This window comes from Populus nigra, chromosome 1 (genome assembly GCF_951802175.1).
Source record: "Populus nigra chromosome 1, ddPopNigr1.1, whole genome shotgun sequence".
Taxonomy (NCBI): Eukaryota; Viridiplantae; Streptophyta; class Magnoliopsida; order Malpighiales; family Salicaceae; genus Populus; species Populus nigra.
The window spans coordinates 20,540,944-20,565,165 of record NC_084852.1 but is presented as its reverse complement, the minus strand read 5'-3'; the positions used below and the strand labels follow the sequence as shown (position 1 = coordinate 20,565,165).

Here is a 24,222-nt window from a genome sequence, read left to right as displayed (position 1 = left end):
CACCTCGATTAATTTTACTAGCCTTGAAATTAACGACCATATAAACCTCTAGTGACCATTATATTAGCAACCACATAACTTGAACTTAAGACCACACATGGGACAAACCTTTTGGTCACAAACTCTTACCTTTTACCACCTACTAATAACACTACTCAAAATTACCTAATAAACTTAAAATGATATGTATATATTTTTATATTATTAAATTAGTTTTTATATCAATAAAAATTAAATTATTTTTTCAAACAATCTTAAAAACTCACCCTCGTATTCAAAACAATTTAACAATATTTTTATATTATTAAATTACTTTTTATTTCAATTAAATTACTTTTTAAACACTCTTAAAAACTCACCCTCAAGTAGATGCAATATAATTTAACAATATTTTTAGGCGCTGTAAGCTGAAAAAAGGGTGCAAATCTTCTACACTAATCCACACTCTTGAATTTATTCTACATACAATATTATATATTTCAAAGTAAACAACATTAATTAATAATTCAAAATTCTAAAATCTGCTCAAGGACACACCTTAATTACAAACCGTCGGATTTTTGATCGGACGACCAAGAACAGAACAACCTAGTCATTTAATAAACACAACATTTTCCATCACTGGGTCGAATATTTGGCGCGTTAAAAACCTAGGTAAACCTAATTATCATCCCCTGAACACGAGCAACTATGCAATGCTGTCATTTCCGAGTTCAAATCGGGAACCATAAACCCTAAATCCCCAATCTAGAAACCCTAATTTATTTATCAAATCCAAAACTAAACCCTAAAGCTCTGATATTCTCCAATGGCATCTTCAGAGATCGAGATAGTTTCATCAGAATCCAAACAAATCCCAAACGGCGTCGCGGTCAACGTGATCGATGTTTTCTCTGCTTCTGCTTACGGTGATCTCGATAAATTACGCAAATTTGTCGAAGAAGATAAAGCTTCTCTCTCTACCCCTGACGGTAATGGTTATTACGCTCTTCAATGGGCCTCTCTTAACAATTTCCCCGACGTTGCCCAATACATAATTGAGGTATTGCAAGAGTAAAGTTTTCATTTTTTTTTATTTAAATTGATGTAATTAGTGAGTATGTGTTCAGTGTATAATTGCATTTGATTGGTGTGTTTACTATTATTATTTTTGGCAATCTCATTTGTTTGTTTTTGAAGCACGGGGGAGATGTAAATCAAAATGATAATGTGGGGCAAACAGCACTGCATTGGGCGGCAGTTAGAGGTTCAATTGCGGTGGCAGATGTGCTTTTGCAGAATGGAGGACGAGTGGAAGCAGCTGATGTTAATGGGTATCGGGTAAAAATGTTTTGCATTTTGTTATTATCCTGTTTTTGTAACCTGTTCGGCTGATATTTTTGTGACTGATTTCAGGCAGTATTCTGATTTTTTTTGTATTGTTTTAATGTATGCCACTTTGTGCTGTAGGCAGTTCATGTAGCTGCTCAGTACGGACAAACAGGCTTTTTGAATCACATTGGAGCAAAATATCGTGCTGATTTCGATGCAGTTGATAATGAAGGGAGGAGCCCTCTTCATTGGTATGTTTTAAGGACACAAGTGTGGGGAGTTTATATTTAAAACCTACAGCTTTTTGTTCTGGTGATGCATGCCAATGATATAGTGCTAGTTGAATTGGTTTGTGTGTGCGTGTGTATGCAAACAGATAAGACGAGATCTGTTTGTAACTGAAATTCTAGTTTTGCAAACGGTATTTTTAGTGTCAAAGAGATAATAAGTTTTAATGGTATTTCCTGACTTAGCAACTCAGAGTTAATGGTGTCATGTGGAGTATATTTCTATTGAAAATGTGTGAGCTAGTGGAAAACTAATTTTTGTGTTATAATTAACCAGGGCTGCTTATAAGGGTTATGCAGATACAATTAGACTACTTCTATTTCGAGACGCATACCAAGGGAGACAAGATCGAGAAGGTATTGTCAGAACACACTAGAATCCTATCTTGTAATTCTTCATCTCCTTTGGAATTCACCTAGTATTGGCTGTGATGATCACTATTTTACTCAGTTGTCATATGCTTGCTCTCTCAAATTTCTTGTTATTTCCTTCTAGGACAATTTTGTGAATTTAACAAATATTATTTGCTCAAGTATATATTCCAGTGGAAAGAAATACTTAGGGACATCAAAAAAATGAAATGATGAACATGTTTTTCAAGTCAGCAGGAGCATGTTCCTGAGAAGGAAAACAGGAAGCAATTACGTACTCATCATTCAATATGCTAATCATACATGTTCTCTAAATGATAAACCAAGATGTGGATCCTTTTAATAAATATATCTGGAGATGAGTTTTGCAGGATTAATATAGACAAACACATTTCTATTCTGATATACTCATAGGCTGAGGATAGCTGCAATGATTCCTCACAATTGTTGTCAAAGTTTTGTAGAGGAGGGGGAGTGGAGCTAAGTTGAACGACATAATTTTGTCACATGCAGTTGCTGGAGTTCTGGAACTGTTATTGCACTCAAACTTTATTGTTAGCTTTATGGTTCTTGGTATATTCATATTTTAAGATTTAATGGTATATGACCTTTTTTTTCTTGGCGATTAAAAACTATAACACATATTCATGAAGATTATTAACTTACGTTAAATTCCTTAGAATTGTATCCCATTTTGGCATTTTCAATTTTATTACTCTTGACAATAATCAACCATTTTACTATACATCTATAGAACCGTGCTGACGTTGAATGTCCAATTGTATCAGGTTGTACCCCTTTACACTGGGCTGCATTAAGAGGAAATATAGAGGCATGCACTATTCTTGTACATGCTGGCACAAAGCAGGAACTTGCTGTGAAAGATAAAGCTGGATTTACTCCTGCCCAGATTGCATCTGATAAAGGTCATCGGCATGTCGCCCTTTTCCTCGTACGTACTTTATATCGATGTTACCATCGGTAGAATGACATGCAGATAACTTTAAACCAATAGCTGCCATTGTGAGCATCTATAGGGATGTGAGACCTGTTGGTGTCCTATTGGGGAAAATGGTCTGATTCAGCCATCTATGAAAGTTTTTTTTTTTGGTGAACTTTATGAGATAACATGCTGTGATTTTCTATGGTGAAAGTTGGAAGTTTTTGGGATTTGCTTGCACTTGGTTCTCATAAGTCTTAACCCTCCTAAATGTCAACTTTTGCATGTTACTGAACAAAATATGCAGAACATTTTGTTATAGTGGATATTGGGAATAAATTGCTATGATTGATCGTGGTGAAATTGGGATGAGTTGCTGGAATTTGCTTGCACTTAGTTGTTATGAGTCTTAACCCTCTTAAATATTAACTTAACCATGTTACTGAACAATGTATCTTGCAGTTGAAAATTTTGTGCTGTGTTGCATTATACTGGAGGAGTCATCTAGTAGTTTGAATCATTGCACCACCTTCTTTGATGTCCTTTCTTTATTTTATTCTGTTTGAGAGGAAGTGCCGGACACCTTTTGAAGTGTCTTGTGCATTACTGTCTTTGGTCTAATTACTGTATTAGGATGGACCTATACAAACCATACATTATTTTTTTTCATCAGGTGAGATCATGTCATGTATATTGTGTGTTGACATTTTGTGGTGGGGCTATAATTCTTTGAAGAAAAGGCAAGCAAAGATGGAAGAATCCACCACCAATCTGAGTAATACAATTTTTTTCATGAAAGATAGAATCTTTTTGGCTCAAATGGGTGACTTTATATCTGCACAGATGTCTTGAAAATGATTATTAATAGAATGTCATTTGCTGTAGCTATTGAATTGGTACATTTAAAAAACTTTCTTCCTCTTTGTCTTAAATTCAGTGTTAATCAACTGCTGTCTGAGATTTAGTTTCACCATGTTCTGAAAGATTGTGTCTTTAGAGCATCTAGATCTTAAAAAATAATGGGAAAGTTTTCATATATTTTCCCTTGATTTTATTCAGTCAAATGCACAGCGGGCGCAAAGCAACCACTGGAAAGACAAAATTCGTAGCGGGAAGATGGGAGATGTTGGTTTTGCTCCTATCTTACTGTCCATTATACTCATTCTCATGGTCCTCTTCATCAACTCAGTTATTGCAGGTAAGTGAGTTGTTGTACTTCAATTTTATGTCGCGATGGGCATAAATTCTGTTCTAATCATGATTCACCTCACTTGCATGGTAGCTTCAAACCTTCCAAAGGTAACTGCTGTTGTTGGACTTTGGGGATGGACTGCTCTTTCTCTAGCTTTTGTTTCGATTATTATGTTCTACAGGTGCAGTAGGTAATATTTCTCTGCTACTGATACTGGTTGGGTTTTGCTTGGAATATTTGTTTCTTTTGTGGATTTTGTAGAGCCATAAAAATTTAGTTGGCTTTGACTTTTGCCGCTGATACCTTGAACTTGGTTTCCTTCCCAACACAGTCAGCATGCATATTTTGCTTTCCAAGATCCTCCACATCTTTCACATTCTGCTGATCAAATCTTTGTGATCACAAGATGTTATTAACAAAATACGTTCTGTGCAATTAACCCTTATGCCTGGCATCCTTTGCTGAAGCATTAACCTGAAGTTTGCTGCAGACTGTCTATTTAACTATCCTGTTTAAAAGCTAAATTGCAGTTACACTGGAATCTGCTTGTTTAAATTTGTGGTTTTACAACTTGCAAACACTTATCGTAGAATGTACGCAGCTACCCTTTCACTTCCTCAAAATTTTTATTCCAGGAATTACTTTTTTCATGTTCTTTCTCTGCAGTAAAGACCCGGGTTTCATCAAAAGACTTGGAGATTTGAATAAAGATACTGATTCAGAGGTATGCAGTATCTCTGTTTAGATTTTTTGTCATTGCTCGTTTAGTAAAGTGTTTTGTCTACTGAAGGTCTATTGCTAGTTTATGGTAACTGTTAGCTAGGCAAAAACTTGATTGCTCTGCTGTGCTGTATTCCTCTTTTGGTGGGCTGGCTTTTGTTACCAGTCGGTCAATGGTTACAAGATTATGGTCAAAGCTGTCCAAGTTCATGGCTAGGTTCATTTCTATCATTTTTTCACTCTCTTTTTGTTGATCATTATCTGATGTTTTGCAGGATCCCTTGTTGAATATTGATTTGAACAACTCCTCAGTATGGACAGGGAATTGGTCTCAGCTTTGCCCTACATGCAAGGTCAAGTAGTTGGACCTTTAATTTTCTAATTTTTATGTTTAAGAGGGTTGAAATGCTATCTCAACTAAAGAAGTATTTTTTCAATTAACTTTTCAGATAATAAGACCTGTTCGCAGTAAGCACTGCCCTACGTGCAAACACTGCATAGAGCAGTTTGACCATCATTGCCCATGGATATCTAATTGTGTTGGCAAGGTGAGAAATTGAGCTTTACTGTATCAGTCCTGGTAATTATGGCATATAATGTGGATTCATGAGATGCCTTTTATTGGAATCTCTGATTGAAATATTTGGTTTCTCTGTATGATGTCATTTGCTTGGATATCTATAACAAATAAGGCCACTTGATGTCCCTTCGCTTATCTTAATACAGCCTTTGGAAATACCACAATTGATGTCACTAATTCATCATACAATATTTTGTGACATCACTATTCTACATTCCAAAGATGACAAGAAAGTCTATGAGCTTTTGTTCTCTGGGTGTATGCCCATTTTCAATCATTAGGATCTCTTCTAGTAGTTATTAGAAGAGCCCTTCAATGTTATCTCTCCATTCTGTACATTTTTGGCTAATCAGCAAGTAAGATGCTTTGCATGGCTTTGCACTGAAGTATAATTTCCTTTTGTCTCTTCATTACCTCATCAGTTGTCTTCATCATGTATCTTGCAGAGGAACAAACGAGACTTTTTCATCTTTATATGCTTGGCAACTTCATCATCGTTTCTTGCTGGCATCATCGCAGTTCAAAGTGCGTGGGTTGCTAAAAATTTACTTTTAATTCTTTCCTGTTGGGTGAAAGGCAACTAATCTCCAATTTCTTGGATTCTTTTATTTTGCTATTCCATATCTGTTATTTCATTGCGGAGTTTATGACTGCCATTTCTGTGTCATGACAGGGATTTGGACAGCTGCACAGTCATTGCATAATGAAGAAAGTTGGATTCGTTATGTGGTGGTTCAGCATCCTGGTGTTGTTGCATTTTTGTTTTTGGACGTGATTGTTTTTATTGCTGCCACTACTTTAACAACAGCTCAGGCATCTCAGGTAATGGACTAAAACCCTGTTTGCTAGCAAAGTTTGTCTTCGCCTATTAGTGCTTTTGCCATGGGCTGAAGACATGTCAGTCGCATTCTTCAATTGCCACTGTTGCTCAAAGTTTTGGCAGACATGATAATTAAACCATTATGGATACTACAATTAGTTTGGGATAAGACTTTTTCAATTTTTCTTCTTTTTCCTTGTCGTGTTTCGTGTTTTTGGGGTGGGAGAAGATGAATTGATTATTGCTCATGCATTATTGGAAACTAGTTTTGGGTTGAAGTTTCAAGTGTAATGGAGACTTTTCATGGATATTACAGATAGCTCGGAATATCACAACCAATGAACTTGCGAATGCTATTCGTTATGGATATCTTCGTGGTCCAGATGGGCGTTTCCGAAACCCCTATAACCATGGGTGCCGAAAGAACTGTGCAGATTTCCTTGTTCAGGGTTACACAGATGATAATGAGATTGCTTGGCCACCATTGCAGCAGGTTGCCAGTTAGATGTAATGTAAAGATACGCAGCAGGGCCAGTTGAGGCTGATTAAGTGTTTTGCAAGTATCTTAGTTTCCGATGATACTTGGTTAAACTATCATTGCAGATGCCAAGATCCTTGTCCAGCTTTTGCTGCCATTCATGTTATATAAATTTGGTGATAGAGATGAAAGAATGTACATTCAATGCCATGAATTAGATAAGAAATGAAATACTGCCCTTCTTCTTTTTTATCCTTTTTGTCATGTTAATGTCATCGACTTATTTAGGAGTTCTTGATACTAGGTTATTCCCCAATCCAAACACTGAGAGTCTACTGCACTAACAAATCGAACTGTCTTAGTTTAATGAACCTGGTCCATCTTAACAGGCTTGGCGAAGTTGATTCCTCATTTGTCTCCGAATTACTTCAACCTCGAAATAAAATTCCCTGAACATAGGAGTGGTAAGTTACTGGAAGCAGGCCTTTTCTCCTCTCTAGCCATGGCTTCCGCTCTCTCTATTATAAGTAACTATCTATTTCAATGGATTTTGCGTATATTTCTCTCTCTCAATGGACTAATTGGCTTAATGGAGGTCTTGGCTGTGCATTTATGCTATAGCTAACTCGCAGACAGATGATATTACAAATAATAGTGCGTGTCCAGAGTCAAATGAATCTCTGGAACCTTCCCAGCAGCATTAGTTGAACAACATGCAACGGTAAAGCTTTCGAAAAAGAGCGACAAGCCAAGTAAAGTGTGAAATCAAGGGAAGAAAATGAAACAGAATTGCATCTGTCTAATAGAGTTCATGCCAACCAGCATAGATGAAATATAGAAAAGCAAGAAAAGTTTTCCATTCTCCCTAAACCATTGTTGTAAAACCCAGTCGAGCCTGAAATTGAACCAGGACCTGGATGACCTAGGATCTTGGCTTGGTTTTATAAAGTAATCAATGTTGCAATTAGTTTAGTCAAAATTAGGAGATTTGTTATATCAACCTAATTTAATCCATGTGATATCAATTAGTAAACAACATTTTTTCATATGAAATATTAAAACTTTATTTTTTTTTCCTTTAATGAACGTTGTAAATGTTGTTTTTTCTTTCCTTTTAGGCCTCCTCCAATTTTCTTCAGTAAATATCCCTATAACTGAGTATCAAACATAAATTCAAGGGATCGGTCTACTGGTTAGTGAGATTTACTCAATTTCTTAACCTTTTATATTCAAATTTTAAGATGAACACTTCGTGGAACTTATTAAATTCCATTTAATGCATGAAAATATCATTAAAGATCAATGGACGTGATCTCAATTGATATGCTAACTGATTCGAAACAGATATTTCAGGGCACATAGCATTATTTTTTAATACGGGTGAGCTGACACATGATAATGGCTGCTCTCTTAATTTCTTATGAAGAAGATAAAAACTGTGTGTGTGTGTGTGTTAAGAATGGCCTCTAAGCTCTCTAAATCCAACCTCTAGATTTGGTTTTAAAATTGAAATCAACCCAACTAATAGGGATTAAGGGATGGATATTGGAGCCAAAATCTTGACTCCAAAATCCAAATATTAACCTCGTCAAACATTAACGTTAACCTCTCCATCTTCTCCGACTCTCCCTCTAGCTTCAGCCTTTTAGTAGAAAACCTAGTTTTCTTCAGATGGCTATTCTCTGCCAAGTCTTCTGGATCTCTTAAAAGATATGTTTGTGTAACCATGTATCTGTGTGTTTTTACATGTGTTTTCTTCAGATATGTTCGGTTCAATTGGATCACTCTCTCCTTCTTCGGTTGTTGAGAAGTGGCCTCTTCTGAGTTAATATTATATTGCAAAGAGTTACAGCTCCCTTGAGAACCATCCAGCAAGGCTAGAGTCTCTTAATTCCCTCCCCAAAACAGTACAGACTGAGGAAAACAGATAGCAAGTTTTCTTTCACAGTTTGAAAGATCATACAAAACCAATCGGCGAATTTGCAGTAAGAGAAGTTTCCCGTTCTCCCTGAACTCTAGAACCTTTTCATATTTGTGCAGATAATTGTGAATTGTACTTTAATCCAATTTTCCATGCACAATGACTACTGACTTGGAACCAACAGCTTCTGGAAATTACGTCTCCCTGAATACTTTGCTGGCCGTATCGAGCAATACCACCCTCACATAGCCTACATTGTCAAATGGATCATCTTTTTTACGATATCCAAGCCAATGGAGAGCTGCATTCAAGAAAGCGGAAGATCGGTTTACAAATAGATGGGGAGGGCTGCCAATTTCCCTTCACGTGTTTCTATTTAGCTCGTAGACTTTTACCAGAGGCTGAAGATTATCTTGAAGACGCACAATATCGACAAGCTTGTAGTCACTAGTTCTGAGTTCTGACATCAAACCAAAAACCCTACAGCCCTAGAATAAAGATCTTCAGTTTTAGCAATACAAGGAAAGGGAAGGGCCGCATGCTTTCTCAGTATAGGATTCCAAATAACAAAGGTTCAGCTAAGCAAATCTTCTAAACATCTCAAGCCATTACATGAATCAACAACATTAAATTTTTTGAAGTTAACATCATCTGCCATGAGGGGGAAGTCGATTTTTTTATTTTATTTTAACAAAAAACCCATCATCCTCATCATGTAATATGAATTCAGTTTTTGAATTTCGCTTCTCATCATTATATATGATTTCCATCAGAAACTGCGACTTCCTTTTGTTCTTCATGGCAATGCTGGTGTGCATAGAAATAAAAGCAGGGCAAGTAATTAAAAGCACCATGATTTTGAAACACACCTGAATCGTAAGAGTGATTTAACAGGTAATTTTTGCAGTATTTCTTCCACAATTTCACGCGGCATATGGCTATAGCATGACATCTTCCTATACTCTTTTTGTCCACAGCAGCCTAGCAGCCTCTCCTTTTGTAGCCACCCTGGTTCTAGAGGAATCGCAATATGGCTAAAGCTTCTAGACACAGTAATTGTTCCAATTTCAGTGTCTATAGGTCGGTTTCCGTAGAACCTATGAATACTTAAAAAAGGGGGGAAAAACCTGGTAGCAGAAATCTTTCCTATATAACTGACCGACTTCAGAGACTTAACAGCAACAATGAATTTTTCACAGCCGCCATTCTACTAAACATGGCCAACCCTACCTGTGTTATCTTACCATCTGATAATAAAACATGCGCAATCAAGAGAATCATAATTTATAATTAAGAAGGAAAAAACAAAGAAAACAAAAATCATCATAATAATGCATCCTAGTAGGAATTGATTGAGTGCAGATTTATTAAATTTATTTAAAATAATCAAGAATACACTGCATAGCAAATTAAAGGGTTTGAGTTTGGCACAACATTAAATCATGCAACAAAATAATTTGAGCATTATAATGTCAGATGCGGAAAATGAAGGATTGACTAGCAGACTTTATACAACTTTGAAATGACCAAAGTTTTAATGTCAATAATTTAATCACACTTTTAGTAACTATCCTGGGATAATCGAGGATGTCTTACATATATTGAACTTTGGATCCATCAGCACAATGACGAACCCTCTCTTTTCATTTCAAAATATTATTTTCTTTACCTGGCTGGGTGGGATTATAATAGAATGGGCCCTCCAATGCAACTACTATGGATTAGGCGAACTGCTAATGGCAATTTGAACTGCACGAAGTACAAAGGTGGAGTGGTCATAGGACAGCAAAGAATCAGCTCTCTTGGATTCCACTAGGCCAAGTCTGATTCTTCACAGGGCTCAGAATTGCTTCAACTTCTGATAAAGTTTCCTGATCCTTGCCAAATGTAGCAAGTTCCGTAGCGGCATAAACATTCTCCTTGACCTGATCATCAAATAAGGTATATCACTCACACAATTATGATGTGCATGGTGTACGTATATTTTTGACATCATTGCCATGGAAAAAATGACAACTCAGATACATTGCACGTTAAAATGAGTACTAGTTCAACGAAATAGCTGCTATCTTCCTCTAGATTACTTTTTCAGCTTTTAGAATCGATGCTGTATGGCAAAATTCTGGACTTACTCCTATATAGCTGACTTACAAACAGATGATGTGCAAACAAAAACCTCACACAAAATGCAGATGTGGTCATATTTATGTATCTGAGCTAACAGGACCGTGCCAGAGGAATTGATCAAACAATACAATGATAAAAAGCTTTCAGATACTGTGACAAACAAATTGAGCCTAACACTTCCACAACAAATAAAATAATGAAAGCAAGGCACAATATAATGAAAGAGAACCTGTCTAACAGAGTTCATGCCAACCAGCACCGAGGATATATCTTTATTTGCCAAACTGTATTGCATTGCTAACTTTGAAATATTCTTCCCCTTCGCTTTACAGAAGGCAGCAGCAGCTTGACATGCAGACTGAGGGAAAATAAGCATACATAAACAAATCAAATAAATTTCAAAAAGCTGTAATCCATTTTCAACTAGGCAGACAGTGCAAGCATCTCCAAGATTTTCACGATTATATGCATGAGACAGCCATATTAAATATCCTGTTCAGATTGTCTGATCAGAATTCCTAATAGGAGTATCAAAGTTTGCATGTACCAGTGTGATTGATTACATCCATAATGAAAGCAACAGTTCTCAATCCCATCAAGAAACATGGGTGCTAGCTGGAATCCTCAACAAATTCATAGTGGAAAAGGACCATGATTTGACAGATATTTATTTCAACTTAAAATTTGATTTTCGTTATCATGATGTACCACTCTTCCATCTTATCAAGAGAGCTCCAAGTTTGATAATAGCCCCTGCAGATTAATCCAACCCTCTAAAATATGATCAGTGATCTTAAAAGGACTGTATACATGCCAGAGTCTGGATGGTGGGTGCTGTGCATGCTAGGATGGATGTTAACTATACTCAACAAACCTGAACACAAATCTTGTTGAGATAAGGTGGGGCTAAACAACTTTGCAGGCAACATTTGCTTTGATCTAAGCAGTAATTTAATAAAAAGGACAAATGATATGGAAAGAAAACACCATATATTATTTAAGGGGAAAAAGGGCAGACCTTAAGTTCAGCAGAAGCTGGATGCCACTCTGGAGGACCATTCTCTGTAAGTAACCCCATTGCAAGTGGAGAAGCACTAATTACACCTACACCTTTGCTCTTCAAGTAAGGCAATAAATCCACCAATGTAGAATCATTAACACTGTAGCGGCAATATGACAGAATAACATCAACAGTGCCTGGTGGCACTCGATCAAGAACATATGTAAATACACTCAATGGCAGCCCGGTTATACCGATAAAACGAATCTTCCCTGCTTCCCTTAGTTTCTGTAACGCAGGAATTGTTTCATTCACAATCTGTCATTGAAACCAAACCAGCCCAGGTCATTCTTGGCCATCACATCCTCATGCTTTTCTAAAAAGATGTGAACTTTAAAATCTACGCAAAGCTAAAAAAACGTGGATATTGCAGACCCAGATAGAAAAATAAAATAAAATTAAGAACCTGATCAAGAGACCCAAATTCAATATCATGGCATTGGAGTATATCAACATAATCCAACTGCAATCTTGCCAAGCTCTCATCAATACTCTTAGTCACTCTCTCAGCACTAAAATCAAAGCCCTCCACGTACCTCCCACACTTTGTGGACACAATATATTCATTTCTCGGAACTCCTAGAGCTTTAAGTCCCTTACCAAGCATCTTCTCTGACAATGTCCCTCCATAATACCTATCAAATGGCAGAATCAATCATTATCGAGAACAAGAACATAATGAAAAACTGGCAAACAGAGAGTAGCGGTGAGAATCAGAAGAATGTTTGTTGAGGAAAAAAAAACAGAGACATACGGAGAAGTGTCAAAGAAATTGATGCCGAGGTCGAAGGCTTCGCGGACAGAGGAGATGGCGTCGTGTTCAGAGACAGGGCCGAAGACACTGCCAAGGGGGGAAGCTCCAAAACCGACGCAGCTAAGTTTGAGACCCGTGTTTCCTAAGGGTCGGAGCTCAAGGTTTGGGTGTGGAGGAGATGCCATCTGATTGATTTGTTAACGTTTGGAGAGCGAGAAATGAAATAAGAAAAAAGAGAGAATTTGGAAAAGGGTGAGAGAGAAGGGAAGTGTGGAAGGTGAGGAGTAATTTCGTTTTTTTGGTTGTAAAGATTTGTTTTTTAAATTAATGTTTTTTTTAATATAATTTTTAATTATTTTGATATATTAATATTAAAAATATTTTTTAAAAAATAAAAAAATTATTTTAAACGAAGAACACTTAATTAAAAGTGACTGGTACTTTCAAAATTCAATTCAAAATTTTGATTGATAATACTAATCTTTATGTTAAATTTCATCCTTTACTTTCCATTCAATTCTCAAACTTAAATCCCTCTATTTGGAAGCAAGAGATTTGCCTTGAATTTAATTTTTTTTTTTGTTTGCAACGTATAATAAGTACAAGAATTTAATTAGAAATATATGTTAAATGATTAGATTTTAAATTTATTTCTAAAAATTACTAGTTTAAATATTACAAATTACTAGTTCAAGTGTTACATATTATTTGTATTAAACTAAATTATTTTTTATATATAAAAAAACTAACTAATCAATTCAAAAAAATAAAAATAAAAGAGCTACATTAACAAAATATTAAAATAGATCGGCAGACCTCATTTTTGTTAATAGTTTGTTTGATTTGGTAGTTTAATTGTAAAATTCATACATCAGGTAATTTAATAATGAATTCTTATACTATATTGTTAATAAAATCATTTAAATTAGAAATATAACTTGAATTAGTTTATGAAGAACAAATCCGAGTAGAAAAGCAAACCCTTTCCCCCGTTACACAGTAAAATATTACATATTCAAAACAAAAGCGGCCGACAAAATGACAAGAACAAAGAAACCGGCAGGAAACCTCCCCAGTCCCCTCCGCTCTTTTTTGTTTTGTTTTGTATTTAAAAAATATTTTTAAATTTTTAATATTTTAATTTACTAATATTAAAAATAATGATTACACCGTGCTTTCCTTTGTGCATTATCGTGGCCCATTTTATTTGCCTTATCCAATTGAATGCAAAATGTGCTTGAACGCAAACCTGTCTTCTACATGCTTTGGGCCTGAGCTGCAGTCTCTTGAAAGGCCTGTCAATAGAAGAGCGGCCCTGCAGAGCCCAAGATATGGATTTAAACAGGGGCCAAGCACACAATTTTAGAAGTTGGTTCGCGGTATGGTAGCGGTTGTTTTTCAAATAATTTTTTATGTTGAAATGCATATTAATGATTTTTTTTATTTTTAAAAAATTATTTTTGATATCAGTACATCAAAACGATTCAAAATATAAAAATCATATTAAATTTTAATAAAAAAATTAAATTAAATTTTTTAATAACACGGTTCATACCGCGTAAACATGTTCTTAGTCTTGGAGAAGGCATTCGCAACTATTGATGCCCCCACCTGTTATTTCCAAGGACCAATTCGTGTCTTCAAGAAACAATAAGGACCAACCAGCACTAAAAAGTGGAGCCAATTTGCATGCTAACCCGAATTCTCACGGGTCACGAATCGATGCATGCAGCAGAAGAGGAACGATGATGCGTCGTTCACGGCTTCATTAAGCATAGTTTTAGGTGCTAGATATATTATTCTCCATTTGGAATATTCTGAGCACTTCCTTTTGCAGGCGAAGTAGTTTATTATTTTCTAACCAAATAAAATAAAATTATTAAATAAAAAATTAGGTAGTGGTCGTTTCTTTTCATCATCGATCCTAAATTAACATTTAATTGATAACATTCATAAATGTATCTCAAACTTAAACCAACCAAACTACAACTTTATTTATCAGTAATCTTGTACATGCGTTTGTTTTTTTCCCTTGTAATAAATCTCGATGTTTTATTTTCTACAAAATAAAAAAAAAATTAGACAATGCTTGTGCAACCATCAATTTATTTATAAGTTATTTTATACTCGTGAAATGCACTAAAGTCATGATGAATATATTATAACATGTTTTATTGTATTAAATTCGTGATTGGGATTATGACGAAGGTTATTTTTTAAAATTATTTTTTATTTAAAAATAATATTTCATTAAAAAATTATTTTTAACATAAGTAATAACAAAATAAAAATAAAATAAAATATTTTTAAAAAAATTAATGTTTTGAGTTTCAACTATCACATTTGGCGCTGGCAGTTTTAAAAAATGACACTTTTTTCAAAACAAGCAAGCACCGACTACTTCTTTGTTTTGTTTATATATATATATAGACACACACACACACACACACACACACACACACACACACTTCCTTCAATATATATATCCTCGCAGAAAGAAAGGACAAAGGAGATCGCATAGTCAATGTACAAGCCGTGTGAAGGTTCTCAGATCATTTTCACAGGTTGGCAAGAGCAAGCAGAAATCGAAACCCCATAGCCAATATTTGCTACCACCAGCATTTCAAGGCCTGGACCCAACCATTGATCCGCTGGGAATTAGAGATTTTTGCAGATCCATTTCAAGCTTTTCCACATTTAATTAATTATTATTTCATTAACCCATGTTGCCCTTAATTAATTCTTTAAGTTCATACACCATAGCTGTTTGTTTTTTCTACGGGAATTGTTTTTAAAAGTATTTTTTATTTAGATATATATTTAAATAATATTTTATAAAATATATATTTAAATTTTAACCCCACAGCGTTTCGTGCAGCAAACAGTCACCAGTCAAAAACTCTCAGTACTTTACGGCACATCGTTAGGGGTCCTCACTCGTAATCATGAGCCTACCTCTTTGGGGGTCGTTTTTTCACAGGCCCAATATGGCAACAGGCGTCGTTGTCTTATTGGCTTAAAAATAAATCAATAAAAAAGTCAAAGGAAAGTTCCAAGCGGAACCTACCTACCATTTATGACATTTTTAAGCAAATACTTGCACGTTTCCTTCACACGGGTTTCTAACTGTTTGCATGGTCGCTTACTTGGATCATTTCGTAAGTAAATATCCAAAGACTATTTTTTTTTTCTAGGTTTTATTAAAGTTACACATTTTTTTTCGTGAATTTAATATGGCTACATATTTATAAGCATCTTCTGAAAACCATATAATAAACTGTTGATATTTTAAATGCAATGGAAGTCCACTTCTTTAATAACTCTAAAAATAAAAATCAGGCTAATTAATTAATGTTTAATTGCATTTAAAAAATTATATGTATGGATCAATAAAAAAAATATTGGCTTTGTTCTAAAATTTTTTAAAAAATCAACATCGACTTATCTGGTTTTATTAAAATATGAAGCCTGTTTGATTTTCAGTTTTAAAAGTATTTTTTAAAAAAATTATTTTTTTTATTTTTTTGTTTCAAATTAATATTATTTTATATTTTTAGATTGATATTGATATCACATATAAATTTTAACAAATAAAAAATATATTATTTTAATATACTTTTTAAATAATATATCTATTATTATAATATCAAAGAGGGCCACATTCCTTTTGGATCAATGATTTCTAATTAGCAAACCCTGAATGAAAATTTCAACGGCTAGTTGGTAATCAATCTCATAAAGTCTGCAAAACAACAAAAATGATTTCATAGAGGCTGATTGGTTTGTCAGCAAAAACGACCCACTAAGTTAAAATATTCCAATTTGCGATGATGTAGCCATCGAATTATTAAATTAATACAGCCTAAAGTGATCAAAACCCCAAGGCCTTTTTCACATCGCTTATTACACACGAGGTGGACAAGCTATAAAAGTTGAGTTAAGAGGGCAGGATCTCTCCTGCTTTAGTGGAGGTTTGACATAGAAAGCTTGGTGAGCACTTCCTATCGAAGGCTGACAGTTCATGCGACTGTACATTTGTTCCAATTCCTGGTTTTTTGGTCTCTGTATGTATCTTTATCTGATAAAGCCTTCAGGGTTTTATAATGCTCATATAATCATAGTTCTGAAGTAATTGTATCTTATAAGTACAGGCTGTAATTAACACTTATATTTTTATTCGAAACTGTTGTCCTCTCCTCCTTTTGCCTGTGTGAGTGCGATTTATGTTTGTTGATTTGCATAGTTTTGGATTTGTGTATAATTCATTAGATCGAATTAATTCAGCTGTTTCGGTGACCGCCCCACCACACCAGTATTGATTTTCTCCTGTTCTCTTCCCATCATCAGAAAGGAGCTTCTTCCATGGAGACTTCATCAATTACAGCTTTATGTGAACTGGTAAGAGCACTTGTGATGACTGTTGAACTTTAATTATCAGGTATAGGAATTTGGAAGCTTTTTGTTAGTAATTCAGGAATTTCTTCAGATTCTGAAATTTAAATAATATTGGCCCATAGGGAATGGAGGATTCAAGCTTCACCAACCACCAGTGGTTCATGAACTCTCTTGATGATACCAGCTTACTACCATTTGCTGCTGCATTTGGAGAGAACATACATCACTCTTTCTCTCACCAAAACTTCAACCTCAAAACCTCCATGGATAGTGTTAGACCAACAAAACAACTGAGAACTGATCATTTGTCAAACCCACAACCTGCTTTTTCTCCTAACATTCTTTCCTTTGTCAATTCCAACCACGCAAATCAATTGGGATTGATGAAGCCTAAAGAGGAGGCAGTGTGTTCTAAGAGCATCAACAATCTCCCTTCTGACATGGTAGTTTCTCAAGATTCCTTTGGGAACCAAAACTATGCATTCAAGGCCTCCCAAGGACCTAAGATGATTAGCGCGAACGGTACTAGACTTTCTCAAAGTCAAGATCACATTATAGCAGAAAGGAAGCGGCGGGAGAAGCTCAGTCAACGATTCATAGCTTTATCTGCTGTAGTTCCTGGACTAAAAAAGGTATCAAATTTATTTTAGATAATCCTTTATTTACCATTCCTGATAACTTTATGATTTCCAATCTTGGCGTCTGCGGTAACTTATATATGGGAGCATGTTTGTCTTTAGATGGATAAAGCTTCTGTTCTAGGAGATGCTATCAAGTACTTGAAACAATTGCAAGAGAGAGTTAAGACACTTGAGGAACAAACAAAAAGGAAAACCATGGAATCAGTGGTTATTGTGAAGAAATCTCATGTCTATGTTGATGAGGGTAGTGAAAACTCTTCATCAGATGTGTCTAAAGGACCTATTCATGAGACATTGCCAGAACTTGAAGCAAGATTCTGCGACAAACATGTCCTCATAAGAATTCACTGCAAGAAAAACAAAGGAGTTTTGGAGAAAACAGTGGCTGAAGTTGAGAAACTCCACCTATCAGTTATCAATAGCAGTGTCCTTACATTTGGGACTTGTGCTCTTGATGTTACTATTATTGCACAGGTAAGTTCTGTCCTCAACCATTCCTTTTAAACATCCAGTTTAACATGTTTATGTATGCGTCTTCTCTTTTGTCAAATGCTAATAAAAAAACATATTCAAATTTTGCAGATGGATATAGACTTCAACATGTCAGTGAAGGATCTAGTGAAGACTTTACGCTCAGCTTTCCAGTATTTCATGTGAAAAATAAGCTCCGACTTCAGTTCATACGGTGGTCCCATTAGTTTCTTTGCTGCTGGTGGAAACTTTGAAGACACCATAAATAATCAGAATATATAGACACACACACAGCTCAAAGCCATCTTTCCAAAAGTAGACAAGGCTTGGAAGGCACCACCACCTTCTATCCTTACATATAAGCTTATTTGCTGCGATGTTCATTTTGCAGGAGGGTTTTTTCTAATCAGTTTTTGCATGCTTATTAAATCCTAAGCTATGTTCAAGACCCATCTGTATCGAAAGAGTGATCTCATGCTTGTTCAGGCCTTTTTTTTTACTGTGAGGTTGATTATTCAACTGAACATGTTCAGTCCCTTTCTTACCTACTAAGGTGGTTGAATAGGGAAGATGGTTTTTTAGGTGTGTAGACAACATGCTTTGTTGTTGTAGTTTGTTTGGTCAATGTTTTAAGAGGCAGTCTGTGTCCTCTTTTCTCTTTGTAATGTTCTAATAATGATTTGTAACAATTTCGTTCACACCAATTGAATAATAATTACTACAAAAAATCTCTATCCGCCCATAAACACGATTACCTACGGAATGGCGCGCCTGAATGGGTGTCGCTGGTACGCTTCTCATGTACCTTGAAATCACCATATGGATTTTCAGCAGCTACATATCATGGAGCCAAATGGGTTATAAGTCATGATCAGATTGGATGATCAGCCCCTATTGCATGGAAAATCACCTTCTCATGCCTGACTCTGGCTTAAATTGGTTCCAAGGAAAGTTTTCCCTTCTAACTTAAAAGGAAATGTAATTTTAATCAGATGCTCTTTCTGTTCCCTAGAGTTACTTGATTGCTGGGAATGGCTTGTGGAACCGATACAGTGCCAACAACCATGTTAAGCTTCCCGGAAAGTGAGTTGGGAATTTAGCGCAGTATTATAAATAGCTAAAAGAGTCCACGGTAAAACACTGATTTATTGTCCTTGCTGTTTTACTGTTTTTTTTGTTGTTGTTTCTTTTGGCTGTTTTTTTATGCCTTTTGGAAAATTATTTTTTGCTTTTTTTTTGTTTTTTTTAGCAAATTTTTTTTCTTTAATTTAGTTTATTAATGTTTTATAAACCCAATTAATTCTGGGTTGACCCGTCAATTTTTTTTTTTATTTTTTTTTTATAAATTTTTTTGTTTAATTTAGTTTGTTAATGTCAATTTTTTTTATTTAGTTATCAAACTTTCATGACACAAATCCTGCGTTTAACAGGTTAACATGGTTTGACGAGTTAACCCGAATTTGTTTTTTATTTTTTCTTTTTAATTAATTTTTTTCATTTAGTTCAGTTTGTTAATGTTCACTTTTTTTTTATTTAGTTGCCAGACATTCATGACACGGATCCGAGGTTTAACGAGTTAACTTGGTTTGACAAGTTAACCTGAATTTTTTTTTTGCTTTTTTTTCTTTTAAATTAATTTTTTTCGTTTAATTTAAATTGTTGATGTTAAATTTTTTTTCTATTTAGTTATCAAACTTTTATGACACGGATTCCAGGTTTGACAGGTTAACCTGGTTTAACGAGTTAGCTCAGTTAATTCTGGATTAACCCATTAATTTGTTTTTTTATTTTTAATTATCAAACTTTCACGATGCGAATTCAAGGTATGACAGGTTAACCCAATTAATTCATATTTTTTTTCTTTTTCTTCATTAGTTTTTTTCTTCCTGTTGGTTTTTTTCTTTGTTTTTTTCTTTTTAACTAATCTATTTAATTATCACACTTTTATGACACGACCTTGCAGTCAGACCCACGTCCAATGCTATTGGGTCTGGTATTGCAGTCCAGACACTTTTATACTAAGGGTTAACCCAAGTTTAATATTATTATTAATATTATAAATATTACTCTTGGATTAGGCGTTGCAACCAAACCTAAGATTTTTAGGTATAACTTTGCAAAAAAACCTAATATTTTTAAATCTTAGCTTTTTTTGAAATATAAAAAATAATTGATCCGCGGCATCGCACGGGATATATAACTAGTCCGATTTAAATCTAGACGTGAGAATGTGTCGCACGCAAACACAATAACAATCTTTATTGGAGATTTTAGAAGATTATGTTAAAGCTCAAGAGATATAAAAAAGATGGTATCGTATATTTAATTTATTATATTTGGTTCAATTGAGCACACTTCAAAATTGAATTACCTCCATCATGAATCCATGATCATAGAAAGTCGCTACTTGGACGTTAACATTTGTATATAACCCTCAAGATTCTCCAAAAATCAGAATCAGAACAAAAAATCGGCATAAGATTAATTTTAATATCGCCATTGTTGCAGTCTCACCAGGAGATAAGGCAGGGCAGCGTTGAAATCAAGGAAAGCTCCCATCCCTTGTCAAGTTTTGCAGGATCGAGGACGTTACACTAATTAAATGGCTATGGAGCGCATGATTGATGTAGCTCCATAACCGACGAGCTTTTTTGGTGCTTAATGATGACTTCCAAGAATTGACAGTCCGCAAAAGTTTTCGCATCACAGTGGATCGTGTAGACAGTAATAAAAGTGTCGTCCAAGACATGAATCTGACTAATCTAATATTAATTGAATTATTGAAAGGAATCATTATAACCTTAGTCCCCACAAAAGATTGTGATCTTGCAATGACTTTCATCTCTCTCTCTCTCTCTCTCTCTCTGTCACATTGAAGATAGCTATGGATTAATTGTTCCCATTAAAAAATAAAAGAAGAAAATGAAAATCAAGCAGCAGATACGCACATCAAAATGGAGAAACATCGCTTGCAAAACATCGCTTGCAAAATCGATCAGTGTCCAAAAGTGACAGACCATGTCGATCAAAAAGAAAAGAAAAAGGTGACAAACCTATCGACAAGATTTCACATCTCACAGTACAATGATAATTAAATACCATGACCTGACTATCACCTGATATGAATTATCGTTTGATATTTGGTCTAAAGGTGTTCATTTGATAGCCAGGAAAATACAGATGACAGATAAGCTATACTGCGTACTAGGCTTTGAAAATCTACTCTTACAAGGATTATACCGGTGAGTTTCCTCTGAGAAAGGCTCCTTCTCAATGAAATCAAGCTCCGGTTCATGTTCAATGTATAGTTAGGTGGTTATTTCAAACTATTTATTATCATAAACATAGAAGGTATTCTCTGCAATTCATCATTAACTTGCAAATATTGCTGACTTCGAGATGGATAATAGCGAGGAAGCTCGAGCTTGAAACCTCTTGAAGATGGAGAAACATTGAGTGCCGGTGCGTGTTCCCCCCCCCCCCCCCCCCCCCCAGAATCTTACAGAGGAAATGCGAGTTCTGAATACGACTAAAGAAAAGCTGATGTAACGTAAAGGGCCGTGAAGAGGTGATTGGTTGATAATTTTTTACTCAATTATTATAATCAGTACTGAGAGACAGACACCTCTTTCTTAATCGACAACCTCAATTAATTATATGCTACTTCTTAACCAAAAAAAAAATTATATGCTACTTCCGCATTGGGGAAGCCTATCTTCATTCCATAAAGCGATATACAAGGAATTAAAAACATATGAAGCACAAGTGGGCGTCCCGACTACAAAATTTCAACCCATCTCCTGGAATCTTGGAAATCATAAATCCTTTTCATATTTTTCAGCATCTCGGAACCATCTTCATCGCTTGCCACTGTGCGGAGTACGGACAGGCTGGACCAACTAATGTACCTAGATTGACTCGAGGAACCCAACCCACTTTTCAGAGGCCAACAAATTCTCACTTTTGAATATTCAGTTCTGCTACAATTTCATATATATATATTCTCATGAAGTAATAGCCATTGATAGTTCAAGAAAAAAGATTGTTTTCAAACCCCTTTTTTCCGATCAGGTTGATCGCTTGAAACTAGAATTCTACATGCCGGATTTATTGGAAGCGAGGATGAATATGAGAGTCCACCTGTTTACACACGGAGAAATGGGGGACAAGAGACTGAATGCAGCCATTCCAAATGCCATGAAGGTGGCAAATATTGGCACCGACAATTATGATGGGTTCTGGAATGTTTTACCGGACGTGTGGATGTGGCCCTGTACCCCTTCGATTGTGATCGTGGTGGTCTTAACCCTGAAAGCGCGTCAAATTAATAGTAAGAAGAAGCTAAGAAAAGTACAGTGCTAGCGGCCACCGCTTCATTCCTTTGAAAAATTAAGTGATAAAGTTGTTATCTTTTACTTTTTGGGAAAAGGTATTCTTACCGACCGGCTGCGTTACGATGAAACAAGATTTTGTCTTTATCTTTATATATTTTTATTAAAAAATATCGAATAAAAAAAATATATGGATATAATTTTTTTGAATTACTGGTGCAATGAACTAGCATGCGTGAATATAAACATACTCTAACAGAGACACGTTTAAAAATCTGACCAAAATCAGATTCAATAACTGATGGTGTCTGGTGCTAACTAAACTTACTCATGATTAAATTTGACAGTGTATTAAACTTTGAGCATATTGGGTTTGGCAAATGCCAGACTTAACAATATGTCAAGCTCAAACATGTTAAATTTGGCACTAGCCAAACCTAGTCATGTTTAGGCTTGACAGTGTATTAAGTCCCTAAAACACCGGGTTTAACCAATGCTAAACTCATATTAGAGACTGACAACACCAATTTCATGTTTGGGTGTGACAACATCTATCAAACCCAACACTTGGGTATGGTAGATGGCGCCAGACCCAACATTTAGGTCTAGTAGTACACTAGACCCAGACACAACCTAAGTCTGACGCCTGCTAAACCTAACTCTTGGGTCCAATAGGTGTTGCCAAGCCTAGTAGCTTAGCTTGATGCACTTTTAGGCCAATAGAATGGGTCTGACACGTGTTTTCTGAAAGTGTCGAGCCTGAAGATTTTTGTTGTCATAGCCCGAGCATGGCCAAACTCGCTACACCCACAGATTCAAACATAATACATGAATCTAACACCATTAATTCCATAGATTTTTTCCTAAAATCTTAGAGAATTTATTTCTCAACAAATAAGCTTAATTAAACAAATCTACATTTCGTCAACACCATTAGGTGTATTAAAATCTTTTATGGCTCGTCATGTCTCTGACATCTTTTTGTTGGATAAAATAAGTGGAATACAACTAAAATATCACAAAGATGAAATTATAATCTAGTCACTCATCTTTATAAAAGGACAAAACTCATAAGTTATAAATATACTATGAGACCTTCAGAATAGAGATTTATAATCTTCATTCTCTACTACATATATATTTTCAAAGCACTTCTCTCTAGAATATCATTGTATTTTATTTCTCTGTAAAGATATTTATTTAAGCGTCGGAGAGTCTCCACCTTCATTAAAAGGGATCTTTTGCAGGTACCAGCCACAAGCACCTTAGTCTACCAAGTATTAAGTATAAGTTATCAACTACCTTGGTTAAAAAGAGTGGATGAGATTGCTATGACTAATTGATTAACTGATTAACCAACCCGGGATCCCTTGTCCTAGACTATTTGGATTTTTTAAGACATCATGAAGTTACCTATTAAGTCTCTAAATTCATCTAATGAGTGGCGTGAGACCTGCTAAACTAAAATTACACTAAGTAATGCTATACAAACAAATGAACAAACCCTCGCGAGTCTTTCCAAAAATTAATTTAACATAACTAACTTATCCTTTCCAATTTACAACAGCGTTTTCTTTGGAAAAAAAAAACCTCTGATATCGTTAGCAACTGATGCTATTAAGGGTTTCTAAACCTGGTTAATCAAGCAACGAGGGAAAAGGAATGGGTCAAGACTCTGTGAGTACAAGATTGTTTTCTTGATTTTTCTTATTATTGTGAGTCTTTACAGTAAAAAAAATTTTTACTTATTGTTTATAGTATTGTTGAAATCACACATTTAACTTTATTTCCTTCTGTTTTTTAGAGAACCAAATTCATGGGA

At 35.2% G+C, this 24,222-nt stretch overlaps 3 protein-coding genes across 5 annotated transcripts; 2 read left to right on the top strand and 1 right to left on the bottom strand.

Annotated features, from left to right (window-relative positions):
- The first annotated feature begins 617 nt into the window (after positions 1-617).
- Positions 618-6,952, top strand: LOC133692198 (probable protein S-acyltransferase 23). The gene is made up of 13 exons (XM_062113001.1): positions 618-1,042; positions 1,180-1,320; positions 1,450-1,562; positions 1,876-1,955; positions 2,759-2,922; positions 3,970-4,108; positions 4,193-4,292; positions 4,769-4,826; positions 5,098-5,175; positions 5,272-5,370; positions 5,849-5,927; positions 6,076-6,224; positions 6,539-6,952. Exons 1-13 carry the CDS (start codon positions 809-811, stop codon positions 6,725-6,727), a joined length of 1,623 nt encoding a protein of 540 aa, XP_061968985.1. The 5' UTR covers positions 618-808; the 3' UTR covers positions 6,728-6,952.
- A 3,104-nt stretch (positions 6,953-10,056) lies between these two features.
- Positions 10,057-12,849, bottom strand: LOC133680934 (L-galactose dehydrogenase-like). The gene is made up of 5 exons (XM_062103983.1): positions 12,563-12,849; positions 12,215-12,443; positions 11,767-12,066; positions 10,978-11,106; positions 10,057-10,546 (listed from the first exon to the last, which is right to left on the bottom strand). Exons 1-5 carry the CDS (start codon positions 12,745-12,747, stop codon positions 10,415-10,417), a joined length of 975 nt encoding a protein of 324 aa, XP_061959967.1. The 5' UTR covers positions 12,748-12,849; the 3' UTR covers positions 10,057-10,414.
- A 3,600-nt stretch (positions 12,850-16,449) lies between these two features.
- On the top strand, positions 16,450-18,767 carry LOC133699238 (transcription factor bHLH18-like). 3 transcript variants are annotated; one of them, XM_062122428.1, is made up of 5 exons: positions 16,450-16,552; positions 16,910-16,960; positions 17,080-17,589; positions 17,698-18,072; positions 18,181-18,767. In XM_062122428.1, exons 2-5 carry the CDS (start codon positions 16,925-16,927, stop codon positions 18,253-18,255), a joined length of 996 nt encoding a protein of 331 aa, XP_061978412.1. In that variant the 5' UTR covers positions 16,450-16,552; positions 16,910-16,924; the 3' UTR covers positions 18,256-18,767. The 3 variants fall into 3 exon arrangements, with proteins under 3 accessions (XP_061978412.1, XP_061978404.1, XP_061978393.1); XM_062122420.1 differs by having other exon boundaries at positions 16,458-16,626; XM_062122409.1 differs by having other exon boundaries at positions 16,458-16,960.
- The last annotated feature ends 5,455 nt before the right edge of the window (positions 18,768-24,222 follow it).